Below are 21,953 nucleotides of genomic sequence, written 5' to 3'. Positions count from 1 at the left end.
CATAGAAGCGTAGATAAAATTGTTAACTTTCCAATATTCTGTATCATGATTTGGAATGGAATTTTGGCTTCATAATATAGGTGCTCTTTGTTCTTAATCTATATTGTTACTACTTCAGCTTTCAGAAAGCTACTGAAACCTGCAGGTTATGTATCTCCATTATTACATCTCTTATTTTTTAACTATTCCATTGAAACTGCAACTCTGTAATCACTTCTAAACTAATTTTTATATTGTTTTTTTCTCTTTAAACTATATTTGTTCATCGTAATGGTTGTAGAGTGAGGGATAGTTTAAAAGAAGGTTGAGTGTGCGTAGAAGGCAGCTGTTCATCGCTTGGCACAAATGCTTATCTACGTGGAAGTGTGCCTATGTGCTTCCACAAAGGGAGCAGGATTAGGATGAAGTTATAACTGCCAGATCATGTTTATAAAAACACAGAAGTCACAATGTAGGAAACACAGTTCAGTATGCTTAACAAGATGGATCTTTAGGTATCATTGTGTGACCATGTTAAGAGGCTTTTACTAGCATGATGCACTGCCACAATCCCATCCTGTGGTAACTTTCTTGATGTGTTAGAGTATTGCCTGTTTGAACCTTGTATTACACTTTAGAAACTGATTTTTGAGGCTAGTATAGGCATAGAGGAATTATTTAAGGACTGTACACTTTAATATTCATTCACTATGATGTGGGGACATGTGGTTCTTTGGCTATTCTTTGTGATTCTGGCTCCTTGACCAGAAAATTAGGAAATAATGATGTTCCAGCCTGTTAGCTATATGAAAGCTAAATGCTTTTTTTTTTCCTTAACAAATATATAACAAATACTTAATCTCTTTGTGCAATGAATCACAAGTGTGTTCCTCCCCCAACAGTAAAGCTTGAGAAAGAGCAGCTCTCAGAATCGGTTGACCATGCTTATTCAAGACGTCAGAAAAAACCATTGCTCAAACTGATGTATTTTAGAGCTTTATATTTCCAGAGTAGTTTATCAATACTTTATGTTGAACAAACATAGTTTAAAAAATTTTATTTGGTTATTTATTGTAATGGTATGTAGGACTGCTTTGGAAGCGATGGTTGCAGTGTCCAACTCTGTAGGTGCAAGTACGATATAGCTCAACCTAGTCTGTGAGATGGGGAGTAAATGTTTGGCCCACAGGTTGCTCATGGGGTGAAGAAGGGGAAAGGCAGTAGTGAGGAGACCTGCCTGGAAAGAATAAACGAAGGGTGTCTGTGTATGATGGATTCAAGAGTTGGAGGGACTATAGCCTGTGCCACAGGAGGGTGCTAAAGCATGAACCTGATCCCTGGGTGATTGCTAAGGGTGGATGATTCTGGATTGTTTTAGTCCTTAAGTTAGTGCTATTACCTGAAATTCAGATCAAGGCTTTTTTGTAGAGTGAGGGGTTTGCCTTCTGAATAATGGCTTGTTGCAACTGTTCTTCAGGACTGCGGATAAAAAAACATCAGTTAGGGAAAAGTCTCTTTCATTTGGTATGAATGCAGTTGCACTTAAATGAATTTATAGTATTGTGGGTAGTATGTTCTAAGTTAGGTTTTTAAAGAAGCTAAAACTCTCCACGACCCCAACAAATATATACACCATGTAAAATGATAAGTATTAGAGGAACCTGAATGAGTTAATGGTGTGTTACCTATGATTACTCATTCAAATTTATAAGAAAGATTTATTGATGTAAATAAGTAGATAAAAACCTGATGAATTATAGATTTAAGAGACTGCTTTTGTGAGTTTAACTTTAAATATATTCACTGGCCGATGTTATTCAGGAGCTTTATTACAGCTGATGTTCCCTGTGTTAATTTGAAACAAGATACGTTATTTTCTTCTTCTACACTAAATCCTCCCTGAGCTTTCCTGCTTGGCATTGTATGAGATTAGAGGATGTTTCCAGGCTTTTAACTTTCCCACATGTTTTTCCCCAAGTTCTCTTGAATATTCTCCATCCTGTTGTCCAATTTTTAATCTGTTACTTTTGCATGTGGCTGGAGTGCGCAGTTGAGCGCCAAACAGTAACAGTCCCATCCTCATCCCTGCAGCTCCTTTCAGAATATTTGTATGTTTTGTTCCCTGGGGCACTCAACTTCATTTCTTGCTGATACTCACTTTCTTCTCTCATTTTAAACCTGTACTCATTCTTTTGTTGCAAATTAGACCAGGGATAAAAGAAAAAATGTTTTCCATACAAATTGATTGGCTCAGATCTGGGAGAAGAGCTTTTGCTCTTAATTTTCTATTTAAAAAAAAATCCCTTCTGATTAGCTTGTACCAGGTAATGTGTATTCATTTGAAGAATTTTGAATGTCAAAATTTGTGTAAGGAAGTGGGATGGACATGGTCGTCACTAGAAAGAATAACATATTTTTGGATCCTGATAAAGCCCTTACTGCCTGAGAGGAGGCACGTTTTATTTTAAACTAACCAATGTGATTAAAACTTTGCATCTTATAATTACAGTGGTCTTTTGTGAAACTGCAACAGTTGTAGTGTTGACAGTTACACTTCTCTTAATATATAGCATTCTGGTGATTTAGTGTGATTGCTGACTATTTGAGAAGATAAATTGTTTGTTTAGGGTTAAGGAAACGTATCAATGGCTTTAGTATTTAAAAAGCAGTGCAATATAAATAGCAATAAATTCCTTGAAATGGTGTACACATCACAGACTGACAATTGCAAAAGAAATGACTGATTATAAGTAAAAACTCCTTAATGTACATGTTTTGAATAAGTTGCACCTATGTGTACTTTTTTACATTTATTAACCAGAAGTTTTTGCAGCCATTCAGCCAGCTTTGTAGTTTAGTCCATTAGTTGTGTTAACTAATGTTATCTAAATAAGATGTAATTGATGAATTACATTTGGTGAAAATCTGTTCTTGCCCATGATGGTATGTGACGTTAACTTAAGAAGAAAGAATAAAATACAAAATTTAAAGTGAGTTGTTACAAATACAGTAGGGCTGTTAATGTGTAATTGAAAGTTTAAATACAAGTATTTTGATAAAATTGTCTTGTTTTTATGGAAGTTTTCCTTGAGACAGTTAAATACCTCGTGATAACTGGAACTCTCCACTAACTTGGCTTCTGTGTTCAGAGTTTGTAGAATGCAGTGAAACCTGTAGAGAGATTCAATATTGCTGTACCCATGGCTGAGAAATCTCATTTCTACCTGAGCCTTCCTGCACTGGCAACAGTAGCCTGAAAAGTACCATTCCCAGCTGGGGAAGAATTATTCTGGTGCATGTCTGTGGAGAATGGCCACAAGCTCAAATTTGGCCCGGACGCATCTCGGACAGTAACTGAGGACTGCTAGGCTAAAATCTATGACCCCACTGTATTTCAGTTGTGTTGGGTTTTAAGCCTGGTATCCTAAGGAAACCAGGTGTGCATGATGATGCAGTCTTCCTCTTCTTTTGCACTGGTTTCTTACCTCCTTTCTTGTCTTTCCACCCCCAGCAGCTGCCAAAATCCAAACACTGCCCAAATGATGCTCAGCAATGAAAAGAGCTCACTTGGATAGCAAGTTCTCATGGCAAAGCTTTGTGCTTCAGGCCTTCCTCTGTCACATGTCAGAGGTTTGTCCTGATGTTAGGAATTTGAGAGCTGGGGATTCCTCAATTTGCTGGGGCCCTGCTGTAGGTATGCTGCTCAACAGTGTTTGGGATTAGGAAAAAACTTGGTCTGGACAGTATTATACCTTCCTCTGAAGGAAGTGGGTAGCAAGGTTATGTTGTAATAAAATTTATTGCTACATCCTTGGCAGGTGCTTGGTGGAGTGAATTCTTACACATGGGGTCTGGCTTTCTAATAAACTGCAGTAGGAAATGTGTGAGGGGAAAGTACCCCCTAAAGAACGTGCGAAATGGAGCTGCAACTACAACCCACTAGTACAGTGGGGGTGGGGGGGGAAACAAGTACCCTTAATAATGTGCTACCACAAAGGAAAATGTTGCCTTGGTGAAGAGTCTAGGGGCAGTTGAAATAGGAATGGGGACTAGGGCTAGCCTTCTAGCAGGTGGAACAGATTACAATAGGAAGTGACAAGAATGGGCCACGTTTTTTGTTAATGGCTCCCAGATGTTGTTTAACAAATCAGTGATGTGATTGAGCCATGCCCACAATGGTGTTCCGATCTTCCTGCAGTGTTCAGAACAAGGTACTTGATAAGCACCAGAGAAGTAGTGCTCAACTATTCTTAATTAATATTTTGATGGACCTGTAACAAGGATGACAGTATGTGCAGTCTTTCAGTGTCTTCCAAAATAGCACACAAAAAATGTAAAACAGCTTAACTACTGTTACTGTACATAGAAGAAATGCAGTGGTGTAAGAAAAAAGTTTGTTGTGGTGCTGAGCAGTTCAGTGGCTGGACCTGTGTGTGGGTGAGGTGGTCCTGCAACAGCCCCTGGATTGTGTGTTAGGCTGGATGACCGCAGAACTGCCAGACTCTTTTCATGAAGTTTCCATGATGGAGATAAACTGTTACAACTTGAAATACATACTTTATTTTGTTGAGACTTAATTTTTGAGGGAAAGTTTTCATTTTTTTAAATAGATATCAGTTCTTCTAACACAATTTTATTAGATTTGATTCTTTCTGAACACAAGTCGAAAAAGGGAATAAAAATCTAGGCCACTTCCCATTGCTTTTGTCATGTTTGCAGTCTGTTGTCCTGAGTGTGTTTCCTGTCACTCTCTGCTTGCAATCCTTCAGGGTAAACAGTTTCAGCCACTCTGCCTTCTCATTTCCAGGCAGAGAGAATCTGTGGGGCAGAAGGACCCTTTTTAGCCCACATCTATCCTATATAAAGGATGCCCCACATCATCAGTTTTGCTGAAGGAGCCCACCTAGCACTAGTCTTTATGCTATGCCTCTCCTCCCAACTCCTTTCCTTTCAGGCCACCCTGGTGTGAGAATTACTGAGTTACTGTGCACTGTGATTTTGTGGAACAAACATTTAGGAATTGCCTTTTTTTAATCCCTTCCATCCTTGCTTCTAAAGTAATGCCAAATCTTGAGTATAGCTGCCAGCTGCTACTGTAACATGTTACTGTTTGTTGTTTTCTTCTCTGTAGCTTTGAGAGATCTAATCATGGATCAGGACTCCACTGTGCTAGGTGTTAAGCAGACACAAAATAATGTTACAGAATTAAGATGCTCCCACCCATTTCCCCCCAGACCAAAGCACTGGGCAAACTTCCTGTAACATAAGGAAGAGTGAGATCTTTAAAAAGCTTATCGTAGGAGAAATTGCAGAAAAGCCATTTTGAGATGTTTATTTCTATTAAAAAGCACTTACATTATGGTAGGTGGCCTCAATTTTTTTAAACACAATAAATATATCAGAAACTTTACTAGACTATCAATTAACAGTCTATAATATAACGTCTTTCCAAAATAGAAAGAAGATATTTGTACAGCTAATTTCCCTCAAAGACTTGCAAAGTCATTTTATTTGTGTCTGTCTTGGGCATTGAGAAATTGCGGTGTATTTCTGAGGAGCACTTAGTGAGAATAGCCTGTTTTATTTATCTTTTGGCTCTATGGCCTTATCGCCATAGGCTTTCAGACTCTGACAGCTCCCTTTCTTGTAAACAAAGGAATGTTCCTCTCAAATACCTTGGATAATCAGCTAACCAAAACAGTAGCAACATCACAGGGAGCTGTTATTGCCCAGAAATCAATAGGTAGACAGCACACATTCTGCACAACTAGTTCAACAGTCTTCCTACAAGCTTCTTGGCTTTCAGCTGGGGCTGCTGTGGCAGCGTTTTAGCTTGTTCACAGTTCCCACATGGATTTTTGACTTGTACGCCTATTTCAGAGTACATTGTGCTACACTAATATAGAATTAACAAAACAGGGCTTATGATAAGACCGATACAGTCTGATTATATACAGATTATTATATATACTATACATAAGATATTATATTATATAGACAGGTTTATGATAACAGACTGATATAACTTGTGATCTAGTACAGGTATCTTGGTGTGCCTTGCTGGCCTCTGCTGCTACTTGTTTCTCTGAATCTAACATGAGCTGAGATAAGGTGCAACAAGATGCAAATTCAGGCTGACACCTTGCTAAATTACCTTTTGATTGCTCCAGCTTGTCCCATTATTCTTAACTAGGTTACCCTTGTTTATTCCCCCCACTCATCAAGGTGCTTTGTGACTGCACCTCTGCCTCAAATTCCTCGGTATTTCCTCTTTGTGCATAATTTAAAGAATTGACTTTTGATGTGTTTCTACCTGAATAGTACTGGAAAAAAAAACCTGAAGTGGGACAATAAAGACTTTCCATCATGCTGTCATCTGTCTTAGAGAAGTATGGAGCTTAATCTCTGAGTACTCCCTCTGAGATATGTGATTTACCAGTTTGAAAAGATTTAAAATTGGGTTTTGTAACAGTGAAAGAAAATGGACTGTCTTGAATAGACTTTTGAAGGTACAAGTGTGTATGTATAAGCTATGTATAATTTCCATATAATACAAAACTCCGTAATTATTCTACAAAATAGTAACTCAGTCTGATTTGGCTGAATCTTCCTTTCAGTATCTTATACTGTCATAATTTTTAAATAGTCACATGTATATAACTTTAAAGTTAGTGTGTATTAGACTATTAACTCACAACTTCCAAAAGATTTACAGATGTCATATTTAAGTCACTGATTTTGCTGTTTCAATGTTGTTATGCTTCCAGTTTGCTATTCATTAGAAAAAAAAGATTAATTTTTTGATTCTGTATTTCAGTTTTTAACTCCTAGTAAAATATTCTTTGCAGTATAATTGTTCAATGAAATAATTTCAGTCTGTATTAAAGTTGATGACTCGTTTGTAAGTAATGTTTGATGTGTGCTAGCCAGCAGTGTTGTTGCAAGATTAGAAGTGTGTATGAATGAATTTGCATATTTGTGTGTATATATCATGCATATTAACAGTTATATAGCGGTGGAACATAGCTATCTTTCTGAAAGCAAGATCTTGATAGTGCTTACAATTTTAATGAAACTTGTAGTGTATTTTTAAGGTAGTAGTTGTTAAAACTTGTAGAATATTTTGTTTCATTTTTGTGTGGAGAAGAATCATGGAGTAATTTGGGATGATCTCTGGAGGTGATCTAGACCAACTTTGTGCCCAGATCAAGTCCAGTTAGAGCAACTTGCCCCAGAACTTGACCAGCCAAGTGCTGAATAGCTCCAAGGCTTGAGACTCCACCACCTCTCTGGGCAGCCTGTTCCAATACTTGATGACCCTCCCGGTGAAAAAGCTTTTGCCCTACTTGGAATTGCCTGTATTTCAGGTTTGTCAAAAATGTACTGTGAGAGGATGAGTGGCAACAGATAGAGTCTGGCTCCGTCTTCTCTGTACCCTCCCACTAGGTAGCTATAGACAGCAGTAGGATCTCCCTTCTCCAGGCTGAACAACCCCTGTTGTTTCAGTCTTCCCTGAGGGAGAGTTTATGTGCTTCATCCCCCATTAGGGCCACGATGGTGGTCCTCCATTAGACTGGGTTCCGTACATCCATGTCCTCCTTGTGCTGCAGAGCTCTAGACTGGGGCACAGTATTCCACACAATGTTTCACAAGGGCCAAAGAGAGGGGATGAATCACACCCCTGGCTTCACCCTTGCTAATACAGCCCAGTACAAAGTTGGCCTTCTTTGCAGCAAGGGTACGTTGCCGACTTGCATTCAACTTGCTGTCACTGGGACCCGTGGATTCTTTTCTGCAAAGCTGCTTTCTAGCAATTTGGTTATTTGTACAGTTATACAGAGTACCTCCATCCCAGGTGCAGGACTTTAGCATTTGCATCTGGACTTCATGGAGTTCCTGACAGCCCATTTCTTCAGCTTTTCAAGGTCCCTATCAATAGCAGCCCTGCCCACCAGTGCATTGGCTCCTCCCTCTACATTGGTGCCATCCACAGCCTTGCTGAGGGTGCACTCTATCCCATCTTTCAGGTCTTTAATAAGGATGTTAAACACCGTGGGCTTGGTACTGATCCCTGAAGGATGCCACAAGTAACCATCCACCAGTTGGTCTTTGTACCCCTGATCACAATCCTTTGAGCCCAGTGGTCCGGCCACTGTTTCAGCCAATTTCTCTCCCACTATCCAGTTGATATCTCACCAATTTGGGGATAAGGTCTGTGCAGGAGACTGTGTCAAAGGTCTTTCTTGCTAGAATGAATATATTCTGAGTATTACTTTTAGTCTTGCTACAGGTAACTAGCTACTCAGCCATATATGCACAGTCTGCTCATGGGAAATAAGTTCCTCTCTTGCAGTTTTTATATCTTATAATTTAATATGTGCTTTCCAGAAATAAAAATATGTATCTCTTACTGACTTGAAATGGATATTAAGCTCACTGTTTTAGAAATTACAAAGGATCATAAAAAGCAAAATTTTATAGAGGAAGAGAGAAAGCGATGAAGAACCCTGTGCAAGTTTGTGCAGTAGGTACTTAGGATCGGTTCAGGTTTTAAAGTTTTAGTTCATAATGGTTATTTTTACACATTTTCCTATGTAGTTTTTTTTTTTAAGAACTCAGTTTTCTTTAACTTGATTTCATGAAAGCATAGGGACAATATCTGCGTAAAGAGCTAAGTGATCCCCACGAGAAAACACTTTTTTCCAATTAAGCATGCTTATGGGGTATTTTGGAGGTCTTGCACGTTAAATGGGGTTTATGTATCTTTAAAATGAGAAAGCATCTTTTTAAAGAGAAAAGGAACTATGTTTTTAAATTTTGAAAACAGAATAATGAGCAAAGATAATAAACTCCACTTAATAGGAAAGATTATAATAAACCTCATCTAGTATGTGTTGAGGTGTTGCCAATTGTAATTTGCTTTCAACCTTGCAATAACTGTTTTATATAGCAGTAGAAAATTGAGTGAGGAACATGCATGTAAATTTACTAGCCTAGGTGTCTTTAGTATGTTACTTATGACTTGTGTAGTTTTAGATGTAACCATAGTACTCTATAAAAATATTTCAGCTGATTCCCTGGTCTGAAGCATTTGCCAAAAGAGAAAAAGGAACCCGTTTGTGCAAACTTCCATGTGCCCCAATCCAAGGTACATTTGTATAACAACTCCCATAAGCAGGACCTCATGTTTAATTTTTTTTTTTACGTTTTCTAGGTTTTACTTATGATACAAGCTAGTGGGAAAAGATATTTTGGTAAATGAGTGTTACTTTCTTTAAAAATAATCTCTTTAGATAATAATGAGTATTTTTAGTTTTCTGCTGTTGTGACTGTTGTTTGGAATCACTCTCGTTAATGCTAAAATGAATGGGCATTTATCAAATCTCATATTATAACTACAGTTATTAGCACTTTCAGAATGTAACTCCCTTCCCACCCCCAGTATAATTTTGACTTTAGCTTTAAGATGTTTGTCATCTGGTGTGAGGTGGATTTATGGGAGCGCAGTAGTTTTAGTGCCTTTTGGCCGGGTGTTTCTGATGACATCACTGTGATCTAGACAGAGTGTGTGACTCTAGTTGGTTCCAGTGTTAAATAGTTTCATAATTATGCTAGTTTTGGCAGTTTGCTTGGAACTTTTTCCCATCTCTTTAATGAACATGTTTTACTTCTGGGCTTATGAGACAGCCACATGTTTGAAAAATTAATAGAGTGCTCTTAAAGTTAACATTGAGCAGAGGTGTGCAGATACAGAAAGCTTTTGGATATATGTCTACATAGGAACGTAGTTCCTATAAGGTCATGGCCACTGTTATCATCTTCCGGTAATTAAAGAATACAACACTTGCTTTATAAAGTATAAGTAGCTGTTGTGAAAAAGGGTGTGTGATCACACTCAAAAAAAAACCCCATGCAGCTCTGAAACCTTTTTGATAATTCTGTAATGGAAGGAAATGAAGGGATGTTGTCCCAGATTAAAAAAACCTTTTTTTATATGTTAAGCCAGGTTGAATTCTTCTTAAACGTAGGTATACTGTTGCTTCATGTGGATTAAGTCACATAGGTATATTTCTGAGATAAAATTTGGTGTCGTACTTTCGCACCATACTGGAATGTGTATGTTTTTGTTTTGATTACTTTTAGGTTGCAACCATTTTCCGTCACAACAGACTTGTTACTCAGGGAAATATAAAAAGCTTATTATATTGAGGTTATTTATAGGTTAAGATTTGAGACTTTCTTTCAAAATTAACACAATATAAGGGTTCTCTGCCCCTTTCCTTTAAAACATCCCTCCCATAAAACAAACAAAAAAACCCCACAAAACACCAACAAACAAAACAAAGCAAAACCACCAAAAAACCCCAAAGAACAAAAAACCAAAACCACCCATTGTGCTAGTTATTCTTAACTCTCTGAAAGTGGTAAAAACTTAAACCACTCTTATTTAATCTTTAAATGTTAGTAATACTCTGTGTGATTTTTGCATGCAATTATGAGAAGATTCATTGAATACGGTCATGCCAGTACACAGAAAAGTTAGACTTGAATGTAGTCAGGCTTGATACAGCTAACGCTTCAAAAATAGAATGCCTTCCCCATCTCCCCAGCCCCCCTTTCTTTTTTCTCATAGCCAACAAATATTAAAAGGCAAGCGTAATGCGATCCTATCAGATCAAATCATTAAATAGTCACACCACAGCATTCTGTACAATCTGTAAGTGAGCTTAGGAAAGAAGGAAATGTGCTAATTGAGCTGTTTGGTCACTCTGACGTCTCGGGGGGGTGTTTTTTGGTGTGGTGGGTTTTTTTTTGTCTTCCCCCCACTCCCAAGTTCAAAACATAAATAGCAGTATGGTGACTCATCTGAAAAAATATTTTCATGCTCCGTATACACTAGTTTCCAAGAAAGAGGGTTAAAAGTTATTTCAAAAATTTTAGCTTAAAAGTCTGTGATGTAGTTTTTCTCAGTAAGCTGGAGATGTGAAGGATAGATGAGCTCTTCTGTTTACAAGATATGCGTGTTGATGAAGAGGCTTCCGTCTCCCCGGGTTTAGAGACGCAGCAAGAGCTTCAAGCTGTCATTATTGCTCAGGTACACTGTGAAGAGAGTGACTTTCGAATAAAATTGCACCATTGTTAGAAGTTCTGAGAGAGTCTTCAGGAGACTGAAATGCATCACAAGGTTGTCAGAGACAAGAAAGCAAACAAATGCCCTCCAGACAGAGTCAATGCTACACACCCGTTTCATTTTTTTCTTCCATTGGAATGGGAAAGTCCAGTATGGCTAAAATGGCCAAATAACCATAACTTAAAAACCAGTTTGTTTCAATACTATATTAATGACTGGAAAATCTCAAATCCTTCTTTTAGAAGCTATCTTCTACCCTTCTAATGTACAAATGGGTCTGTCTTCTGTAATTTCTCCAGATAAGTTCAGTCTTCTAATTTTTTTTCCTTTTTTTCCAGGCTAAGATTATATTGCTTATCATATTTTTTCGTAGTGAAATGGTTTCCACTTTATCAGATAACTTTCCTCTGTTTTCTGTTTTGCTAAATATGAAGTGGAAGGAAAGAAATTTTCTTTAATTGCTTCTGAAGTTGTAGAGTCGTACTTAAAATGTATAATTACATTAACTTTTTTATTTCTCATGCAAAAAATATTAAGAAGAAATACATATATCCCCCAGCATACAGGGAAACACATGATCTATTGTGTACAAAAAACGGCACAGTTTAAGCTGTTTGCTTTTTGGTGGTTAGAGGACTTCAGATTATTATAGCTTCATACTGCAGTACTTGATATTTTTTCCCTGAACCCTTCTTTTTGTGAACATGCTGTGTGATCCTAGTCATGACATGAACCAAAGAGCATTTTGCTCTTTTTCTGCAAGAGACTACATCTACTGAAGACATAATTGGGCTTGAGTCAAAGGTTTTAAGAATTAGCTTCCTCTCCAAGCTGCTCTTATAATACAGTTGCAAGAATATTTGCATTACTTTTCTTGGCTTTTTTATACTTGAGTCTTGTAGTTAAACTGTCATTCTGGAATGTAATGGGAATGCTAGTGGGGTATTTAAAACCTTAAATTCAGCTAATTAAGATGTTCTTGCATCTGCAAATTTCATCTTGTAAGGCTTATAACATATTCTCTTAATTATGAGCCATGTTTCCCTGCTTCTGAATTCCTTAAAGTGAATAAGCTATGTAGCAGGTCAAGTTGAGCAAGTGCCCTCAGTTCATTTATCTTTTCTGCAGCCATGCTTTACTATTTGCTGTGTGAATCGCTTCAGTTAGCTGTATTAGGAAGGACATGACTCTGACATCTTGGAACGATCTGAAGTGGTTTCATGAGTAGGCATGTAAGATCATAAAATTTAGTAGTTTCTCATGTTTGTTTTGGTAGTCACCAGGGCGCTGTGTCTGTTCAAAGCAGTGTTGCAGCAGAAATGCAGCTAGATGAAATGTGTTCAATTGAAATTTATTAAATGCCAGTGTTTTATTAAAAATAAAAGTGAAAGTATTAACTGCAAATAATTTTTATGTTGTCCAGCTAGTTTTGCAATCTCTGTAGTCAGATGCATGTACAGGATTGAATTGATGGAAAAACAGTAACAGATGTTTACTTTACCAAATCTTTACGAAGTCATTCTTCCAACATTTATTTTCTTCTTGTTTGGCTGACTCAGTTAGTTGCTCTCTTTTCCTCTAGCAGGAAGATCATGAAAGTTGTGGTTCCAGTTCAACAAACCGCAGTACCACAGAAAGCATGAAATCAGCAGTAAAACCACGACGAGTCCAGCAGTCTGCTTCTCCTGACCCTGATTTACCTCCAGGTAAGCCATAATTTCAGAAGCTGGATCATATTTGAGTGATAGAAAATACCTAAATTTCATTCAGGTGGCCACAATGTCTAAGTTAGGCTATTACATCTCTGTACACCTACAAATCATGTAAAAGTGAGTGAAATACTTGAATATCATAAAATAGAACTAAATTGGAATAAAATGTAGTTAATCCGTGTATCTTCCTTCCATTTTATTGAATCCTTAGATTTACATAACTCCTTTATAGTGCAAGATAGATTAGAGTGAAAACATAACATGCTGCCCCTACAGTACATTTTATCCTCTGCTGCTCTGGTTCTCCTGTTTCAGAGAGATCCCACTGTTTTCTACTGCTCAGTAACTGCTCAGTGGTGGTTCACACTGAGTTCTTTTCTTGTATGTTTTCAGACATTTTGTTTTCAGATTTTTATAATAGCTTTAAGGGTAAGGTTGTTTTTTTTTTAATGAGAGTAATAATTCTGAAATGTTTCTTATCCAGTCCTATATCCACTGGTAGAGAGGTTTACCACTTCTCTTTTTTTCTGACGTGGAGTTTGGCTCGGTTGAGCTTGGAGCTATTCATATACATACAAAAACGCCTAAAGATCTATATATCTGATTATTGTTGTCTCTGAGTTTGCACAAAAATTTGGAATATGAGATGAATTTTGTGCAGAAAAATGAAACTGGCAAGTACTAGAATGAATTGCAATTTACCTTCTTGGGGCATGTAATTGTAGATGGGTTAAAGACAGACAGTTTGTGTTAGGCTTTTTTTCTGTCTTTTGTTAACAGTAAGTTTATACTTGACCCGAATCAAAAGAGAACACTGAAGTTTAGTGTGTGAAATGTTATGTACTACAGAGTATCATCTTGCATTGGAAGGGGTACTTGAGGAGCCAGATCTGGAGGCTCCCTTAAAGCTCTGAGATCCAATAAACTCTGGTGGCTTGGAAGTGCAGGACTTTTGGCATTCACCTCGTCCTACCATGGACAGCGCTTCAGCTCTGGCAGTTCCTTGGCATTTTGTTCTTTGGGTCTCAACTGTGAACAACAGGAGTCAAAGGCTTGCCAATGAACTGGATGATTATATTGCCTTCAGTTACCATTTTAGGATTTTGGTTCCTCAAGTTTGTTTCAGTCAGTGTTATCTGTGGACCTCCCAGAAAGGTATAGTCTTAGGGAAAGGCTGGAGGTCTGCTTACAGCAATGTTGACATCTGATGAAGTTAAAACATTCCAGAAGATGTTTCCACAGAACCAGATGCAACGTGCACGTTGAGAATTGGTTTGTGTTGTTTTTATGAGTACATTGTAGCTCTTAATAATTAGTGTGCTTGTGGTGGGTTGACCCTGGCTGGATGCCAGGTGCCCACCAAAGCCGCTCTATGACTCTCCCTCCTCAACTGGACAGGGGAGAGAAAATATAATTAAAAGCTTGTGGGTCAATATGAGGACAGGGAGAGATCATTCACCAATTACCATCATGAACAAAACAGACTTGACTTGGGGAAAATGAATTTAATTTATTACCGATTAAATCAGAGTAGGGTAATGAGAAAGAAAAACTAAATCTCACAAACACCTTCCCCCTACTCCTCCCTTCTTCCTGGGCTTAACTTTACTCCCAATTTTTTTCTATATCTTCCCCCCCACCCCCCCGAGTGGCACAGGTGTAGTGCGGTCAGCTCATCCCATTTTGTTTCTGCTGCTCCTTCCTCCTCAGGGGGAGGACTCCTCACACTCTTCCCCTGCTCCAGCATGGGGTTCCTCCCATGGGAGACAGTCCTCCATAAACTTCTCCAACATAAGTCCTTCCCAGGGGCTACAGTTCTTCGTGAACTGCTCCAGCGTGGGTCTCTTCTATGCGGTGCGGTCCTTCTGGAGCAGTCTGTTCCAGTGTGGGTGGGTCCCCCACAGGGTCACAAGTCCTGCCAGCAAACCTGCTCCAGTGTGGGCTCCTTGCTCTCCATGGGGTCACAGGTCCTGCCAGGAGCCTGCTCTAGCACAGGCTTCCCATGGAATCACAGCTTCCTTCAGGCACACCCACCTGCTCCAGTGTGGAGCCCTCCACGGGCTGCAGGTGGATATCTGCTCCACTGTCCACCTCTGTGGGCTGCAGGGGGACAGTCTGCTACACTATGGTCTTTACCACAGGCTGCAAGGGAACCTTTGCTCCGGTGCCCAGAGCACCTCTCCTCCCTCCTTCTTTTCTGACCTTGGTGTCTGCATCTGCAGAGTTGTTCCTCCCACATATTCCCATGCCTCTCTCCAGCTGCAGTTGTGCAGGGTTCCCCATCCCTTCCCCCCCTTCTTAAATCTGTTATCCTGGAGGCGATGCCACCATCACTGATGGGCTCAGCCTTGGCCAGCTGTGGGTGCCCAGCAGCACATCCTGGGTCTTAGTAACATGTCGAGTCATCTGCTTAGATTTGTTTCAGCCTTTGGATCATATAGGTGTCATGATAATGCTGTAATTTGTTGAAATATTTTTGTTGTTCGGCTCTGCTGTGTTTCAGAAATGGAGGTAGGCAGAGCTTAGCTAAAAAAATAGCTTTGGTAACAAGAGAGCACGGCTGAACTGAAGATGTTTAGATGTGGCGAGTCTGATATGAATTCTGTTGAATGAATAGACCTCTCTGTGGACTGCAGTGCTACAATACTTTGGAGGTTTCAGTCTGGAACTGCATTCGTAGCTCTTGCTGCAGAGTGCGGCCTGCCAGGTTCTGGAGAATTTGGAAAAAGAATACATGTGGATTTTGTGTTGTAACTCAGGAGAGAATTTACCCCTATAGATTTTCTAGTACTTGTAGTCACTTCATCATAGAACATCTGAATTTTAGTGGCAAAGATGGTCATAATGTTATATTTAAACATTAGAGGAATAAGAAGCAATTCCCAATTGTATTCAAAACAAAACAGTGTTTGGGTTTTTTTTAACCTGCATTATACATGAACTTGCTGATGTTTTTATGACTTTGTTTTGGATAGTAAGAATCAGAATTTAAATTGTTTTACTTGAGAGACTGATTCTCGCTCATGAGAATCTGATTCTACTATATTTGAAGGTAAACTTAATTAGAAAGCTGCTACCTGTTATAAGCTGGTACTTATAACAATATACTGCTCCAGTAGTTTGGAAATGTCTTTGCAGAAGTGTGAAACAAAGCTTTTATCAAATCTATGACCCCTGTTTCATTTGGAAGTTATAATTCTACTCCCTTTTTTAATGTATTCAAGCAAAAAGGCACACAGATGAAAGTGTTGTTGCTCTTTTCCTGGATACTGCTGGAAACTCTCAGCAGAACTTGCCTTTTTTTTCTTAATTTTTTTTCCTGTTGCTATAATGCTGGATTTGTAATATTTTTGTTGTTCACAGCAGGAAAATGTAATTAGATTGACTCTGAAAGACCCTTGAAAGCAAAATATGGGAACAAATTTTGGACCTGTGGAGGCACAGCTTCACTTCTTTCAGTGAAATATGTAGCTTTAAAATCATCATTAAATTACTGGTTATGATTTTATAGTCCCTAGTTATATAGCCTGCAATGTATTTCTACACTGAACTTTAGAAAAGCAACTAAACACTTTGTGTGATCTTCCATTTATATACAGGTCAGTTTACACCACTCTGGTGATGAATATGGGTCCCTTATGCCTCTTAATTACTGAAATAGTAAATCATCTGGTTTTCTGAATTCATATTCCCTAAAAATATGTTACCATTTTAAGAAGTCAGTAAGAAAATTCTTAAAAAGAAGTTATTCCACATATGTTTTCAGTAGTGTTTTTTTTAACCTTGGTATGCTAAAAACGTAAATTCAGACTATGTTAGAAATCTGACAGTACTAATCTGTCAAGATCTTGCATCTCTGCGTTTCATGTTTCTGTAGGGAATGGTCTAAAACATCTTTCAGATTTTGTTTTAATACAATTAAAATCTTATTAAGATGACAGGAGGTCTTAAAATGCTATTTATGTTCGCTGGAACTAGCTTTGCTGTAAGGATGACTTATGCTCAATGACAGTTTAAAATGAAGCTGTTATGATAAGAAATGTGATACGTGTTTTACAATTCACATTTTAATATCAAAATATTTCTAAAACATAGAAATGTACCTGATCAGAATCAAAATATTCTGCTAATGGTAGCAGAAAGCATGTTTTGCATTTAATAAAAAAGGTGGTTGGAGGCTTTGAATGCTGAAAAAGGAAAAATGTTTTATGTCAACTGTGTAAATTTGCAGTTGTGGAACTCAAGAAAATCACTTACGTGATGGTGATATGTTCCATATACTCTGAAGTGAAAAGTAATATTTGAGGGTGAAAACTATGAATAGCTAGAAGAAGCAGAGTAGAGTGGAAGTATGTTGCGTTAAAGGTAGGAGTCTGAGGAGTGGCTAGGGAGAGACCCTCCCATTGAGTCACAGGGTTCAGACAGGACCCCCTTGCTTTCTAAACTCCTTCTCCAAGAGGAGCCTAGGTGCGGCTAAGTGCAGTCTTAGTCTCAGACTTGGTCAACGGTTCATTTTCTGAGGACTGTAGAAGTAACCACTCATCAGAGTATTTGTTGGTAACTAATTTGGCAGATGCCCAGGCTGGTCTTGTTCAATGAGAATGATCATGGCTAGATTAATGAATAGTGCAATTTATTAAAGCAACAGATACACAGGTTCTTTGGATTACCGGAGATAAGATTGCTGGTTACAAGACACACGCAAATACCAAAGATGAGTACACTGCTAGGCTACAAGTATGCTAAGCAAATATGAAGCGACTCTAATACGAAGCAAAGCAACTCTAATACGTTAGGGATTTAAAGTGACTCTAAGGAGGTTTCCAGTCTTACCCAAAGGTGTCCCAGTGGGGGGAAGAGAGGCTCAGCCTGTCGACTGGTCCCAGCAGTCAGAGTGGTACGCGATGGTATCTTCCCTAACACAGTCTTTCTATGCTACTTTTTTTTTATCTTTTAGGTGGGGCTTGAGTGACTCTAGTCATACCTACCTTTATTATGATTGGTGTAAAATTTCCTTGCTTTACTTCTAAAAGCATAGCCTAGAAGAAATTCAGAGCGAATGCCCAGTGAGGGGTGGTCGCACCTTAGAGGCGGGTAGCTTTTTGGATGGAGGTGTGTTTTGGTATTATAATGATATTATAATGAGCAAAGTTCACCAAAACGACAACATTTTGTCAAAAGTGTGACGGAGTGTTGGCCCAGGGTAGCAAATATGCAGCGCACCAGCTCCATGGTACCTCGAGTTCCCATTTGTCTCAGAGCCTGGCCGCGATGCCTCCACACTGCTCCACCCTCTGGACAACTCCTCTTGGAGTCAGTGCGCCAAGTTCTCCTGGCATTGCTGACATCTAAAGTTACTAGGGAACTTCCATGGAATGAATTTCTCACATTATCACCCTACAAGCTTCACCCACAATCTTCTTCAATGCTGTACCTTTTCTAAAAGCATGAGTTTAATTTCTAAGTCACCTCCAGCAATTATTCCACAAAGTAGCAACCTGAATCTGCAACTACTGATCTCACAATGTTTTGATGTTCATTTTAGGTTTTATTTGAATTAAAATTGTTGATATAAATAAGTCTTATTTAATGCGAGTTTCAGAAAACTACTCTTGAAGCCTGTGGATTTAAACCTATATAATTAACTGGCTTTTTCAGTGTAGTTACCAAACTAGACCTCTACAACATGTATTAAATGTATTTTTAGATAGAATGTGAGTAATGTTGTAAATTTTAAAACAGAAATTTTAAAGCTTGGGTTTTTTCCAGCACAAATGAGTTAGCTCCATAGTTACATTCAGTATACATAAAAGACACGAACATGAGTATTTCATTTCTTTACCATACTGGTAAAATATGAGTGTTTACTGCATACTGGGAATTCAGACGAGGTCGTTTTTCCAATCACATTATGTCTGAAAAAATTTAAATGTATTTCTTTCCAACAGGCTTCAGTGCAGGTGCTTACTCTTTGGGTTGTTACCAGAAATTGATTTTGTTATACCTCACAGGGGTCTTAGTGAGCATGATGTGGATATATTATCTTTTAGAATGAAGAAAAAGTACTACGCATATTAATGTTTATTAACTTTTTAAAAAAACTAGGTGAGGGGCAAATAGGAATTACATGTGTGTACTTGAAAAAATAACCTAGCAACTGATGTTCGCTTTTCCAAACCTATTTCTAAATATCTTTCAAGGAAAAAAGTCACTGTCATTAAAATTATTTGTCTACAATAATCCAGAGTCTTCTGTTTTTTTAATTAGTCTGAAAGTGGATTCTTGCCACCAAAAGTTAATCTCTTACGCTATATCATATTGTAGTATTTCAATTTTTTTCTATAGCTTATTGCATTTCTAGGATGCTGATTGACTTAATTGCACTGAATGTTAGAGTCTGAAGTCTTGTGATTTTTGGATAAAAAAAGCACAATGATACTTGGTTTTATTTTTTATTTAAAAAAAAGCATAGAGGTTGGAGATAATGACTTTAGTAATAAATGAATTTGGCATCGTGTTCCTTAACTCCTAAGAATGTGTTTTATTTTATAGGTTATGTTCAGAGTTTGATTAGGCGTGTTGTAAACAATGTCAACATTGTGATCAACAATCTCATATTAAAATATGTAGAGGATGATATTGTTCTCTCAGTCAATATCACTTCTGCAGAATGCTATACAGTGGATGAGTTTTGGGATCGAGCATTTATGGACATCTCTGGTGAGTAGATTTTTTTTGTTTGTTTTAGGTGTCACAGGGGAGGCAATTTCATATTGAAATTTCATATTGAAATTTGCAAGTATAATTAAAATGGCTCTTTATGTCAGAAGTAAGATACTTTCTGCCTAATTTCTACCAGTTTTTTCCCTTGTCCTTCATTTTGAAGAGCCAATTATAATAATATTATTGATTCTTAACACATTTGTATGATCACAGAAAATTATACAACAGGTTTTGCAGTCCTTTCCGCTCATACGAGCCATCCTTCTGTGACTGCATTTCATTTTGTACTTGCTGCTGGCAGTGAACAGTGATTAAGCGATTGCTAAGCGAGTGCTTAGGCAATCTGTTTCTGTTTTAATGAATAAGCAGTAGCATCTTAAGGCGTTCTGTTGTGGTTGTTTGAGATGATCTTAAAACTCTCTAAACAGGCTGGCTAGGGAGGTAGTAAAATATGCTGCACTATAGTGTGGCATACCAATTGCAAGACATGCTTCATTCCACTCCATGTTTTCAGGAAGAAAACCCCCCAACTAATTGATTTTAATCTTGGTCTTTAGTATCTGAATGTCTTGGTCTGTTGAATTACCAACGTTTATCTCTAAGTCTAGGTGTTCTTACTGACATTTGGTAGAGGTGGAATTTGGGCACAGTAAGAGTATTTTAGGATCACACAGATCATCTCTGGTAGAATAGGGAATTTAATTAATGTTTTCCTGACCACTGGACCTATTTCTTTGTTCTGGCTAAAATTACTACAAACTAATATGACAAAATTACAAGATACATTTTGTGTTAAGTTTACTGTAACAGCTCTTGTTTGCTTTGGAAGATTCAGAAGAAAATTTTGTGGGAAAATATACAAGATACTTTCTGGGAGAATAATTAGTTTTATGTTGCACATGAAGCAGTACTCTTATAAACAGATCTAAGGTACAGTGAAGGGATGAAAAATTGGCATTGGATGTAATTAACTTTTATCCTCACTTTCTAAGTATTCAGCTGCAAAAGTCTGTGACACGTTAAATTATTCTCTTTAGTCGCTTAAGCAAGTACTTTGCTTATGATTTAAATAATGGCCATGCAACTATCTTGTATTGTTTTCTCCTAGGTATAAACATGTATGCATACCTTATTTTTTCTTATGCTATTTTGCTTTTTAACCTATATACTTCTTTTAAAAGCCACCGATCTGGTACTGAGAAAGATGATCAACTTCTCTGACTGCACAGTATGTCTTGATAAGAGAAATGCTAGTGGTAAAATTGAATTTTACCAGGAACCTCTGCTGTACAAATGTTCCTTCAGGACTCGCCTGCATTTTACTTATGATAACCTCAACTCCAAAATGCCATCTATTATTAAAGTAGGTATCAAAAATAATTTTTTTGCTGTTCACTTGTGAAGTTTTGAGGTTTTTCAAAATATTCTTTCAACTTTGAAGTAAAATGAAAAGCTAATGCTGTTGTGCTTTGCTAAAGTCATTTTTGATTGTGTTTTGGTCATATGATGCAATTAGTCCATGTAGAGTAACAGCATGTAAGTTAGGAAGTAATACTTTCTAATATTTTCTATTTTTCCTGAAGTTCTAAAAAAGAAAACATAATTGTGAGGGGAAAAATGTCTGCAGATAATCTGTTAAAGAAAAAAAAAATACTGTATGCTTTAAGGTGCCTGCACTAAGATGGAAAGGATTTTTTACTTACGTTAATGTTTCAAATGTAGCTCAAACTCTCATAAATAACAAGAAACTTCAGTGTATTAACGCTATGTAGTGAACCACGTGAAATGGATTAGCAAGCCAAGCTCAGTTCCTAGTGAGCAAGGGTACAATATTTCTTGTAGACTTCTGACACTAGGTGACATTTTTACCTTTTGCAGTGCAGGGGCAAAACGCTGATTTGGTGGAGAGACTACCTTTCACTACTACGTTTTCTTCCTGCTCATGTAGTCATACATGTAAAGTTTGTCTTCCCTCCCTCCCTTTCTCAGTGAGTACCAGTGGTGTCTATTGAATTAGTTGAGGACTCTTAAGACACAGGCTTTATACCAGGTTTCTTCCAAGTTTTAATAAAATAAAATCTTCAAGTGTATGCACTGCAAAATAATAAATTTTGAGGTAAATTTTGATGGGCATTTCTCAAGAATGTAATTTAAAATTGTCACACTTCTAGTTGAGATAGAGCATTTGCCTGACCCTATATGAGTCAGGAAGTCCTAAGCTGTTGTGAACTTAAGGTTGGGAGTTGGTTGGTGATCGTGTCCAGTTTGTCAAATTTTTCGTGTGTGCTGTACAGCTGTATGCCCTTGATTACTTTGGGCAAATTTAGAGACTTGTGGATATGGTAATGGCCATATGAGTATTTATCCAGAGAAGAATTGTCACAAAATGCTAGATACTTGCACACGAA

At 37.8% G+C, this 21,953-nt stretch overlaps 1 protein-coding gene across 5 annotated transcripts in view; it reads left to right on the top strand.

Moving 5' to 3' along the window:
• The window catches only part of VPS13B (vacuolar protein sorting 13 homolog B), a 485,884-nt gene that overhangs the window by 34,744 nt on the left and 429,187 nt on the right, over positions 1–21,953 (top strand). For 3 of the 5 annotated variants that reach the window (XM_064442322.1, XM_064442321.1, XM_064442319.1), the window contains exons 4-6: positions 12,693–12,816; positions 19,375–19,542; positions 20,727–20,908. In XM_064442322.1, coding sequence (XP_064298392.1) covers positions 12,693–12,816; positions 19,375–19,542; positions 20,727–20,908 — 474 coding nt within the window. The remainder of the gene's footprint in view (positions 1–12,692; positions 12,817–19,374; positions 19,543–20,726; positions 20,909–21,953) is intronic. The other 2 variants (XM_064442323.1, XM_064442320.1) reach the window with 1 other exon arrangement.

The sequence above is a fragment of the Phalacrocorax carbo genome, chromosome 2 (genome assembly GCF_963921805.1).
Source record: "Phalacrocorax carbo chromosome 2, bPhaCar2.1, whole genome shotgun sequence".
In the NCBI taxonomy this organism is placed as follows: Eukaryota; Metazoa; Chordata; class Aves; order Suliformes; family Phalacrocoracidae; genus Phalacrocorax; species Phalacrocorax carbo.
This window is presented reverse-complemented; position numbering and strand designations above follow the sequence as displayed.